Source organism: Schistocerca serialis, chromosome 12 (genome assembly GCF_023864345.2).
Source record: "Schistocerca serialis cubense isolate TAMUIC-IGC-003099 chromosome 12, iqSchSeri2.2, whole genome shotgun sequence".
Classification (NCBI taxonomy): Eukaryota; Metazoa; Arthropoda; class Insecta; order Orthoptera; family Acrididae; genus Schistocerca; species Schistocerca serialis.
The window spans coordinates 122,751,896-122,765,079 of NC_064649.1; the positions used below are offsets into that span (position 1 = coordinate 122,751,896).

General features: G+C 44.7%; 1 protein-coding gene across 1 annotated transcript in view; it reads right to left on the reverse strand.

Annotated features, from left to right (window-relative positions):
• LOC126427989 (aminopeptidase N-like) overlaps positions 1-13,184 on the reverse strand; it is a 126,880-nt gene that overhangs the window by 78,254 nt on the left and 35,442 nt on the right. The window contains exons 5-6 of the mRNA XM_050089874.1: positions 9,202-9,397; positions 2,156-2,430 (exon numbers count right to left, since the gene is read on the reverse strand). Coding sequence (XP_049945831.1) covers positions 2,156-2,430; positions 9,202-9,397 — 471 coding nt within the window. The remainder of the gene's footprint in view (positions 1-2,155; positions 2,431-9,201; positions 9,398-13,184) is intronic.

The window sequence follows — 13,184 nt, forward strand, 5'->3', positions numbered from 1 at the left end:
CCTAGAACCGCTAGACCACCGCGGCCGGCACTTCTCTTTTCTCACATGACATCCTGAAAGCAATGGATCACGTCAGTCAGGTGGATTCAATACTTTTTGTTTTCGGAAATCATTTGACTCACTGTGACATCAACATATTAAGAAAATTGCAGTATGATGTGTGTCAAATCAAGTTTGTGACTGGAATGAGGATTTATTCATCGGGTGAACATAGCATTCTATCTCAGATAGAGTGTGGAAGTAACATTAGGCATGACACAGGGAAGTATATTCGGATTCCAAATGGACGAGCTTGATGTGGCACCTGGAAGAGGAAGGTGTCATGTCCCAGTGGACGTTATTGATGAGGTTGTGTGTTGTTGTAGCTGACCACACAGCATGCGGCCTGGGTTGAGCTAGGGCTCATGCAGTGTTACTAGAATCCTTCATCCAATGCTGAACAGTACACCAGGACCTGTAGAAGACCCAGACAGTGCAGCAACTGAAACCTCATGTTCTGAATTAGCTCTCTGGTTTCTGGCAGAGATCGAAGGTGATGATATGTGGCTTGGTAATACGCTGTGGAGTGACAAGGCACATTGTACACTACAGGGTGCAGTGAATGCATAGCACTGCCGAATCTGGACTACTGTTAATCTGTGTGCTCTGCACAAAGAGCCACTGCACTTGCCATTTGTGACTGTGTGGTGTGATTCAGAAGCACCCTTATTCTTGATCCGTTCTTCTTTCAAGAGAATACACCCAGAGGGCATGTAAAGCGCACCGTGACTTCTTCATGTGATTGAGTCCCCCTTGTACAGCACGTGATTCCTGCTTTGGGAGAGTGCAAATGTGTGGAAACCACTGTTTTCATGCAAGCTGGGGGCACACTTCATATCGCTCGCCCAGTCAAAGATCTGCTTAATACAATCTTCCATGAACGTTTTATCTCCAGGGGCCTCCCAGAAGCATGACCTACAAGATCACATGACCTGAATCCATGTAGGATTTGGCTCAGGGTATATCTAAAAGAAGACATTTACCAGGGACACATTCGGTTTCTGAATGGCTGCAAGCAACATTGTTTTATGGATGCAGCATCTCGTTTATGTCTCCGACGCTCATGTTAAACAAATGTGTAAATGCCAGTTAAAAATAAAATCAGCATTATGCCTTTCTCAATTGTTTGATCTTTTCTACCATTGTTCCATTTCTAATCAATTAAATATGGAAGAATTTCTATATGTCATTGTATTGTATTGTACTGTATGTTAACCAGGGACCTAGAAACGACGGAGAGGCTCCGTCCCCGCCGCAGCCGCAGTGGTCCACAACCCTCAGGACTACTACCGAAGTCCACTTCACCCCTCTACGGCCCCACACCGAACCCAGGGTTATTGTGCAGTTCGGCCCCCAGTGGACTCCCCAGGGAATGTCTGACATCAGACGAGTGTAACCCCTGTGTTTGCGTGGTAGACTAACGGAGGTGTACACGTACGTGGGGAACTTGTTTGCGCAGCAGTCGATGACATAGCGTAGCTGAGGCAGAATAAAGGGAACCAGCCCGCATTCGCTGAGGCAGATCGAAAACCGCCTAAAAACCATCCACAGACTGGCCGGCTCACTGGACTTCGACACAAGTCCGCTGGGCGGATTCGTGCCAGGGACCAGGAGTTCGTTCCCACTCCGGAAACCTGTTCTATATGTCATTCTTACATTCACAGTGCCAGATTTGCAAATGGTGGCCAAAATTGGAACTAATGATTTTCCAGCAAAAGTCTGTTCCTCATTAACGCATTAGCATAGATAGCTACAAAGTTTCGCTGCCATACTACATCTACAGCCATCACCGGACCTCTGTGAGTAGCTGCACTTTAATGGTAACCACCCAGTACTTCCGTATGTCAGCTACCTGTCATTACAGCAGATGTGGTGGCGGAATGTCTGCTAATTAGCAAGCCCCATCATTGGCCTCTCATCTTATATGCAGATGAAGCTAACTTGCTGCAGTGCACAAGCATTCAATAAAAATGATAACATAGGTTGGTTCTTATGGCAATGCCACACTATCCTTTGCCACGAATTTCACAGTGATTTGGAGGGTATGGACTTAGATGTAGATGAAAGAGACTGCTGCTATGGTGGTATTATGTGCTAGAGAGAGCAGCTAACTTACCATCAAGTTCTGCTGGAGGTCAGAATTGGCGAGCCTCTGGTAGAGGAGAGCGAAGTTGGGCAGGACGGCCATCCACGGCAGGGGGTCGGTCTCGCGGTCCAGGTAGCGCGTCAGGTCCATCGCCAACTCGTAGTCCAGCTGGCTGGCCGAGGCCAGGGCCAGTGCGTCGTCCAGGATCTGGGCTCTGGACAGTGGGTGGATCTGCGACGGGTCGGACTCCAGCTGGGACTGCAGCAGCTGCCAGTTCTGCTCGTCGTACTGCACCCGGTAGTAACCTGCGTACAGCCGGGGGACCAGTGATGTGACCTGCCAGTCAGTCGGAACACTGAGCAAGTTGTACACTACTGCCCATTAAAACTGCAATGCCGTGAAGACTGTATTTAGCAAACATTTAAAGGATCTTTGCTGTAGAAACTGCACTCTATTGTTACATAATATTGCTAGTCCCACTGGTTAGGATCCAATGGATAATATTTTATTACAGGCTACTGGACTTGGGTTGGCCAGAATCAATGTTGTACAGCAGTGGTCGACAAGGTTTTTTGTTCATGGATGGAACACCAGATCACACGTGTAGGGGAAAGTGGGGTAAGACCAGCTAATGGAGTGAAACTGGGTATCAGAGTTTCTAATGCCATTGTTTATGCCCTCTGGTGGAGATATACAGATCTACACTCCACCAGCCAAGAAGTAGCTTGTTGCTGTTCGGTTCACAGCATCTGTGAAGGTAAAGTTACAAGGTTTGCTTGATACAACATTCATTTTGCTTCAAGATAAAAGTTATTTCGGTAGGTGAAGATAAACAGGACTCACTACATACTGGGTGGTTATAATTAAACTTTTCCCATTTAACATGTTATAACAAGGAATCTAATTACCGTACAAGTACGAAACTTGGAAGCATTAATATCAAGGACATGGGAAAGAGAAAAAATGCAGAATCAGTTCAGTCGAAACACTTTTAATATGCTACTATGGTACATTATAACATTACATACCATTGCGCGGAGTGGCCGCCCGGTTTGAGGCACCATGTCACGAACAGTGCGGCCTGTCCCACTGGAGGTTTGAGTCCTCCCTAGGGTATGGGTGTGTGTGTTGTACTTAGCGTAAATTAGTTCAAGTAGTGTGTAAGTCTAGGGACTGATGACCTCAGCAGTTTGGTCCCTTAGGAATTCACACACACACACACCATTACATACCAGTACCATTACTGCTACAAAAAGGGCTCAATATGGCGCCCATCAGAGTCCAGAAGAGTCTGAAATATCAGGATTGCATTCTGAACGGCAGAACAAAGCATGTCCGTAGGTATGCTGGCTATGTGTCTTGATACGATACGCTGGTAAACAGGTAAACACTGTCCTTCAGATAGCCCCACAACCAGAAATCACAGGGAGTGATATCAGGTGATCGTGCCGGCCGAGCATTTGGAAACGATCGGCTGATAATTCTATCGTTTAGAAACGTGTTTCGGAGAAGCAGGTGAACTTCAATAACGATGTGCTGTGGTGCCCGATCTTGCATGAAAACTGTTGAGTTCAATGCGTGTTCCTCCTGTAGGGCGCGTATGACATGATGGTGAAGCATGTCACAGTAATGTTGGCTAGTCACAGCCAAACTGTTCAAAAAAAAAAAAAAAATGGGCCAGTAATGAATGAAGCTGTAAGGCCACACCATATGGTGACACGTTCACCATACATAGTAACTTCATGCACAGTGACTGGAGATGAAGATCCCCACATTCGCCAATTCTGTGTGTCCACCAGTCAGAGTAAAATGGGCTTTGTTTGTCCATCTTCTTCCTGTCTGTTAAATCTCTCGTCTGTAGCATTTCATCTTCGTGGTGTAGTAATTTTAATGGCCAGTAGTGTATAATGTTCGACAATGCTCATGTGGTGAGAAGTATGAATACATAAAGCACCCAAGAACGCTGTCAGACACGGTCATTCTTGTGGTCCATGTATTTTGGTGCGAAGAAGCATAATGTTGCATGGGCATACTGACCTCTAAATCTTTGAACATGGTACACTCCACAGTCAGGGGTGCATCCAGTCCTGACTTAATTATTAAGAATGACAATGCGAGCCATATTGAACAGTGCAGGTGGAAGAAGACTTGGAATTAAAGCATATTTGGCAAATGGGCTGGCTTGCCCAATCTCCTGACTTATATCCCACAGAACATGTGTGGTATGCTTTGGGGATATGTTCTGCAGCATGTCCACGTGCTATAGTGGCCTCTCAACAGTTGTCAACTTGGCTGGTGGACGATTGGAACACCCTACCAGCATGGGAGCAGGTGGCAATCCATGGTGATCATGCGCCCTACTAAGAACCAAGTCCTGGCTTCTGTAATGTCAAGGAGACCATGATAAATCGTGGTGACTTCAGTGTAATTATTGTCTTTGAACAAAAGTGTCGTTTCTGCGGCTCTATCGCGTATTTATTTCAGTTATATTGTATACTATACTATAGCAGTTCGTTCTATGTACAGTCCAAGTTTCATTGAGATATGTTACTTGGCAGTGACACATGATGCGAAAGTTACTTTCGTCCTTAATTTTTGCACATCAGTTTATACCGGGTGGTTATAATTAAACTTCCCCATTTAACTTATTATAACATGGAAGCTAATTAGCCAGCCGGAGTGGCCGAGCGGTTCTAGGCGCTACAGTCTGGAACCGCGTGACAGCTACGCTCGCAGGTTCGAATCGTGCCTCGGGCATGGATGTGTGTGATGTCCTTAGGTTAGTTAGGTTTAAGCTGTTCTCAGTTCTAAGGGACTGATGACCTCGGATGTTAAGTCCCATAGTGCTCAGAGCCATTTGAACCATTTTTTTGAAGCTAATTACTGTACAAGTACCAAACTCGGTAGCATTAATGTCCAGAGTATGGGCTGCATGATTTCCATGCATCACAGCACCACCATCCAGTTCCAGCTATGACCACCAGTTCCGTAATCAGTGATCGTGATTCATAGTCTCACACACTCGAGCACTTATTGACGTGTCAACATGACCTTGTACAAAAGGAGCAGAGCATTATTGGTGAAGCACTGTTATCAAAACAACAGTAATTTTGCAGCTGCACTTCGAGAATATCTCCAGCTGAAAGGATTACAGAAGGGCCCTCTTTTTTCACCTTTTCAGAGGATTCAGACAAGGTTGGCGCCGGTGGCGACACCTACAACGTGCTGACATGAGGAAAGTTTCCAATCGATTTCTCATGCACAAACATCCTGGTGAAACGTTGTTGTGATGCCTCGTGTAAGGAGGAGAAATGCGTACCATCACCTTTCCGACTTTTATAAAGGTCGGATTGTAGCCTATCGCGATTGCGGTTTATCGTATCGCGACATTGCTGCTCGCGTTGGTCGAGATCCAATGACAGTTAGCAGAATATGGAATCGGTGGGTTCAGGAACGTAATACAGAACGCCGGGCTGGATCCCAACGGCCTCGTATCACTAGCAGTCAAGATGACAGGCATCTTATCCGCATGGCTGTAACGGATCGCGCAGCCACGTCTCGATCCCTGAGTCAACAGATGGGGACGTTTGCGAGACAACAACCATCTGCGCGAACAGTTCGACGACGTTTGCAGCAGCACGGACTATCAGCTCGGAGACCATAACTGCAGTTGCCCTTGACGCTGCATCACAGACAGGAGCGCCTGCGATGGTGTACTCGACGACGAACCTAGGTGCACGAATAGCACAACGTCATTTTTCGGATGAATCCAGGTTCTGTTTACAGCATCATGATGGTCGCATCCAGGTTTGGCGACATCGCGGTGAACGCACATTGGAAGCGTGTATTCGCCATCGCTATACTGGCGTATCACCCGGCGTGATGGTATGGGGTGCCACTGGTTACACGTCTCGGTCACCTCTTGTTCATTGACGTCACTTTGAACAGTCGATGTTACATTTCAGATGTGTTACGACCCGTGGCTCTACCCTTCATTCGATCCCTGTGAAACCCTACATTTCAGCAGGATAATGAACGACCGCATGTTGCAGGTCCTGTAAGGGCCTTTCTGTTCGACTGCTGCCCTGGCCAGCACATTCTCCAGATCTCTCACCAACTGAAAACGTCTGGTCAATGATGGCCAAGCAACTGGCTCGTCACAATACGCCAGTCACTACTCTTGATAAACTGTGGTATCGTGTTGAAGCTGCATGGGCTGCTGTACCTGTACACGCCATCCAAGCTCTGACTCAATGCCCAGGCGTATGAAGGCCGTTATAACAGCCAGAGGTGGTTGTTCTGGATACTGATTTCTCAGGATCTATGCACCTAAATTGCGTGAAAATGTAATCACATGTCAGTTCTAGTACAATATATTGGTCCAATGAATAACCGTTTATCATCTGCATTTCTTCTTGGTGTAGCAGTTTTAATGGCCAGTAGTGTAGTTTTGGTTGTCCAAGTATTATCATGTGGAGAGGCATAATCTTGCACAGAGGATATTCGGCGAATGGCCTTTCTTGCCTGCTCCAACGACTTACATCCTATTGAGAATGTGTGAGATGCACTGGGAAGACATATTGTGTCACATCCACATGCACCAACGACCATCGAACAATTGTCAGCTGCGCTGTTGAGGAATGCAACGCTCTACAACAACAAATCCTTACCAACACTGAGTCCGGCGTGGGGGCTACTTGCAAAGAAAGGATTGCCATTTGTGGTGATCACACGCCCTCTTAAGAACTATGTCACACCTTTTACAATGTCCAGTGAACCGTCATAAATCGTGGGGACTTTAGTGTAATTATTCTCTATGAGCAAAAGTGTCATTTTTGTTAATCTCATTGCGTACTTGTTTCAGTTATCTTCTGTATCGTACTGCAGCAATTCTTTCCTTACGGTCCAAGCTTCATTGAGCCGTGTTAGTTGACTGCAACACGCCACAGGAAAGTTACTTTCATTTGTAAGGTTTGCACATCAGTGTATGCATATTATACTACTGGTCATTAAAATTGCTACACCAAGAACAAATGCAGATGATAAACGGGTATTCATTGCACAGCCGGCCGGTGTGGCCGAACGGTTCTAGGCGCTTCAGTCTGGAACCGCGCGACCGCTACGGTCGCAGGTTCGAATCCTGCCTCGGGCATGGATGTGTGTGATGTCCTTAGGTTAGTTAGGTTTAAGTAGTTCTAAGTTCTAGGGGACTAATGACCTCAGATATTGAGTCCCATAGTGCTCAGAGCCATTTGAACCATTTCATTGCACAAATATATTATACTAGAACTGACATGTGATTACATTTTCACGCAATTTGGGTGCATAGATCCCAGAACAGCCACCTGTGGCCGTTATAACGGCCTTGTTACGCCTGGGCATTGAGTCAAACAGAGTTTGGATAGCTTGTACAGGTACAGCTGCCCATGCAGTTTCAACACGATACCACAGTTCATCAAGAGTAGTGACCGGCGTATTGTGACGAGCCAGTTGCTCGGCCACCATTGACCAGACGTTTTCAATTGGTGAGAGATCTGGAGAATGTGCTGGCCAGGGCAGCAGTTGAACATTTTCTGTATCCAGAAAGGCCCGTACAGGACCTGCAACATGCGGTCGTGCATTATCCTGCTGAAATGTAGGGTTTCGCAGGGATCGAATGAAGGCTAGAGCCACGGGCCGTAACACATCTGAAATGTAACGTCCTCTGTACAAAGTGCAGACAACGCGAACAAGAGGTGACCGAGACGTGTAACCCATGGCACCACATATCATCACGCCGGGTGATACGCCAGTATGGCGATGACGAACACACGCTTCCAGTGTGCGTTCACCGCGATGTCGCCAAACACGGATGCGACCATCATGATGCTGTAAACAGAACCTGGATTCATCCGAGAAAATGTTTCGTCATTCGTCGTTTACACCATCGCAGGCGCTCCTGTCTGTTATGCAGCGTCAAGGGTAACTGCAGCCACGGTCTCCGAGTTGATAGTCTGTGCTGCTGCAGACGTCGTCGTACTGTTCGTTCAGATGGTTGTTGTCTTGCAAACGACCCCATCTGTTGACTCGGGGATGGAGTCGTGGCTGCACGATCCGTTACAGCCGTGCGGATAAGATGCCTGTCATCTCGACTGCTAGTGATACGAGGCCGTTGGGATCCAGCACGGCGTTCCGTATTACCGTCCTGAACCCACCGATTCCATATTCTGCTAACAGCCATTGGATCTCGACCAACGCTACCAGCAATGTCGCGATACGATCAACCACAAACGCGATAGGCTACAATCCGACCTTTATCAAAGTCGGAAACGTGATGGTACGCATTTCTCCTCCTTACACGAGGCATCGCAACAACGTTTCACCAGGCAACGCCGGTCAACTGATGTTTGTGTATGAGAAATCGGTTGGAAGCTTTCCTCATGTCAGCACGTTGTAGGTGTCGCCACCGGCGCCAACCTTGTGTGAATGCTGTGAAAAACTAATCATTTCCATATCACAGCATCTTCTCCTTGTCGGTTAAATTTCGCGTCTGTAGCACGTCATCTTCGTGGTGTAGCAATTTTAATGACCAGTTGTGTACTTAGTTTTATTTTCTTCCAACTTATCATTGCTGGCAACAGAAAAGTTACGGTAGCTCCATAAACTTTGCTTTTAGTGTGAAAATTTGAACAGAATTGTTTGACTCCTTTCAGTATTCTGTATATGTTGTTGATCTTTCAGCGAACATAGTTAAGTTTTCCTGTATATAAAATTTTAAAGGAATGAAATATGTTTTGCTTACTTTGGTCTTCTAATTTTCAGATCTGAAGATGGCTGGCAGTCACAACCGAAACCGATCGTTTTAAATATAAAACCAGTGATAGCCGCCATGAGTAATGAAAGAAGAAAAGCAACAAAATTCATATTTCATGTATGAGAGGTGCTATTGTGAACGACTAACTGGAGCAATTCCAATCTGGCGACTGAGTTAGCGTTTTGGGTTTACCAGCAACCAGCTCCTCATCGCCTCACTGAAAGAATTTTCAGGGCTACCGACAGGCCCAGAGCTCGTTGAGCAGCTTTCACTGATACCCTACCTGTCTGCTGGACGTTCATCACCACCCACTGGTCCGGCGAGGCCGTCATGTCCAGCTCCAGTGGAGTGTCTTGAATCAGGTAGCTGCTCGGTGCGGTGTTCTGGAACATGTCCTGCTGCCACGCCAGCGTGATAGGCACTATCCATGGTGCGGTGCTGTCGTCTTTTGTGTCGTCAGGGTCGTCATAGAAGCGCTCCTGCAACAACACCATCCATCATCTATACCACTATATAAACAAAAGTCGTCATATAATGTTGTTGCCAAAAATATCGGAAAGTTACTGACGGATTTGCTTCAGCTTTTTACACGCAATTCTAATAAACATTCGCTTGATTACGCGCTACATGTATCTTTATGGTACAGGGTATGTCAATAAATACGAAATGCAGAAAAGCGAAACGTTGTTTTCAAAAAGATCTCGAAAAGTTATATATATATATATATATATATATATGACTTATCTTAGAAGAAAGAAAGATTAAGGAAAGCCAAACCTACGTTTCTAGCATTTGTCGACTTAGAGAAAGCTTTTGACAATGTTGACTGGAATACTCTGTTTCAAATTCTGAAGGTGGAAGGGGAAAAATACAGGGAGCGAAAGGCTATTTACAATTTGTACAGAAACCAGATGGCAGTTATAAGAGTCGAGGGACATAAAAGGGAAGCAGTGGTTGGGAAGGGAGTGAGACAGGGTTGTAGCCTCTCCCCGATGTTATGCAATCTGTATATTGAGCAAGCAGTAAAGGAAACAAGAGAAAAATTCGGCGTAGGTGTATTAAAATCGATGGAGAAGAAATAAAAACTTTGAGGTTCGCCGATGACATTGTAATTCTGTCAGAGACAGCAAAGCACCTGGACGAGCAGCTGAACGGAATGGACAGTGTCTTGAAAGGAGGGTATAAGATGAACATCAACAAAAGCAAAACGAGGATAATGGAATGTAGTCGAATTAAGTCGGGTGATGCTGAGGGAATTAGATTAGGAAATGAGACACTTAAAGTAGTAAAAAAGTTTTGCTGTTTGGGGAGCAAAATAACTGATGATGGTCGAAGTAGAGAGGATATAAAATGTAGGCTGGCAATGGCAAGGAAAGCGTTTCTGAAGAAGAGAAATTTGTTAACATCGAGTATTGATTCAAGTGTCAGGAAGTCGTTTCTGACAGTATTTGTATGGAGTGTAGCCATGTATGGAAGTGAAACATGGACGATAAATAGTTTGGACAAGAAGAGAATAGAAGCTTTCGAAATGTGGTGCTACAGAAGAATGCTGAAGATTAGATGGGTAGATCACATAACTAATGAGGAGGTATTGAATAGGATTGGGGACAGGAGAAGTTTGTGGCACAACTTAGGAAGAAGAAGGGACCGGTTGGTAGGACATGTTCTGAGGCATCAGGGGATCACAAATTTAGCATTGGAGGGCAGCGTGGAGGGTAAAAATCGTAGAGGGAGACCAAGAGACGAATACACTAAGCAGATTCAGGAGGATGTAGGTTGCTGTAAGTACTGGGAGATGAAGAAGCTTACACAGGATAGGGTAGCATGGAGAGCTGCATCAAACCAGTCTCAGGACTGAAGACCACAACAACAACAACCGGTTTGAAATTAAAAAAAGAGGTGCTAAAATATCTCAATCATTTTATTTTTACATGAATTCTACATAATTTCCGTCAATATTGAGGTACTTGTCATAACGTTGTACCAGTTTTTCAATACCCTCCTCGTAGAAGTCTGCCGCCTGACTTGTTAACAACTGCATCGCCACTATATTGACTTCGTCATCGTCTTGAAGACGCTGACCGCCCAGGTGTTTCTTCAAGCGCAGGAACAGATGGTAGTCACTGGGCGCAAGATCGGGGCTGTACGGAGGATGAACTAGTGTTTCCCATCGATATGATGTGATGAGATCTTTGGTCTGATTCGCTACATATGGACGGACATTGCCTAGCAGCAAAACGATGCCCTTGCTCAACTTCCATGGACTGTTGCTTTGATTCTGGTGTGACGTAGGGCACCCATGTTTCATCGCCCGTAACAATTTGGCTTAAGAAATCATCGCCGTCGTTGTGGTACCGATCGAGGAAAGTCAATGCACTGTCTAAACGTTTGGATTTGTGCACACCCGTCAACATTTTCGGTACCCAACGTGCGCACAATTTTCGGTAATTCAAGTGCTCAGTCACAGTGCCATACAAAACACTAGGCATTAGGAAAGTCATCCCGCAAGGAGGAAATCGTAAAGCGTCTGTTTTCTCTCACCTTTTTGTCCACTTCCTGCACCAGACGACCGAAGGACGCCCACTGTTGTTCATCATGCACATTTGTGCGGCCATCTTTAAATGCTCTCACCCACTTTCTTTTACCATTCCATCACTCATATTGTTTTCTCCGTAAACTGCACAGATCTCACGATGAATATCGATCCCTTTTAGGTCTTTAGCACTAAGAAATCTTACAACAGCCCGTACTTCACAGTCGGCGGGACTCACGATTATCGGAGGCATCTTAAACACTCAGTACACAACGTAAACAAGGAAGAGTCAGACTGTAATGGCGTCAGTGCTTAGATTCAGTTACCGGTTTTCATGTAAAAATAAAATTATTGAGATATATTAGCACGTATTTTTTTTAAATTTCAAAACGGTACTCACTTAAAAAACACACCTCGTATATACAGCAGAGTGCCGCTAATCCGAACCCTGGTAATCCGAACATTCGGTTAATCCGAACATGAAAAATGTTAGTCTAAGTATGGAAAACTGTGCGGTAAACTGCTGTACATACAGTGTAGTGGGACGCGAAATTGAAGCGTCCCCCATCCACCAGTGTCCGCCCAGTTTGCAGGTGAATATAAGTTTAATTTAGTGTTTTTTTATGTATTTTTGTAATATTTGTAATAGTTGTGAATTGTCAAAAGTTTGTATTTAATTTTTTATGTTTCATGTACGGAGAGGGCGGCGCAACGAACGGAGACAGCATCTTCACTGCCGGGACCAGAGAGAAAATTGCTGGCCACTATACGTCGCGGGTCGACAGCCAAAGAGCAACAGAAGATCCTGAAACCGAGTTGTTGCGTCGTGCTTCTAAAAACTGAAAAAATATTAGAATTTGTAATGTTTCTACAACAATGGTGTCATAAAAAGTTTGATCATGTTGTAAATGATTAGTCCTATCTTGTCAAGGCTCAGGTTCACGTCTATATGTAGGAAGATAATAAACTAGTGGATACTGCTAAAGTTCAAATACGTGTTTCGAGAATTTATTTATGAAGAAAAATGAATTGATTATTAATTTTGACAACGTTAATCGCGAGTTTGAATCTGGAAAGTTTATTCAAATGTGGTTCTAATATTTGTTGAATCAGATAACTTGCATTAATATAATTTCTGAGAAGAAACAAACGACATCTAAATTGGAAAACGTTTGCACAAACAAATTGGACTGAGTGACGTAATTCTGCGCATACGACTCAAATGATGATGTTTTACAGTTTCGTTCAAGAACCATTCAGAGACAATTTAAAAAGAATTTAAATAATTTTGAAGTGTGTTGTAACTGACATAGGTGACGTTGTTAAAAGAAAATCATTCATACAAAACTTGCGTCGTTACACTACAACAGGCTATTTTAATTTACAGAGTACAGTAAATATGTATTAGAAAAATTGGCAAGAAAGCATTAGGTTTAAACAATGCATAACAATGAAAGGAAAGCTGTCAAACTTACTAAAATACAGCGGACATTTTATCCCTACTTTTTAGATGACAAAATCTCATTTTTTGGCATAATGAAAACAGACTGTTATATGACACATAGTTGCCCTTCGTCTCGTAAACATCAAATCAGCAGGTGTAGCAGTGGACTGTTGCTCCAAATAACGTAGCACGAGGTCAAGGGCTTCTGCTTCGTCACTGTGTAGCACCAGCTCCCCTTTGCCGCTTTCAGGCTCATTGTCACTTCTGTCACAGCAGTCCACTTCTTCCT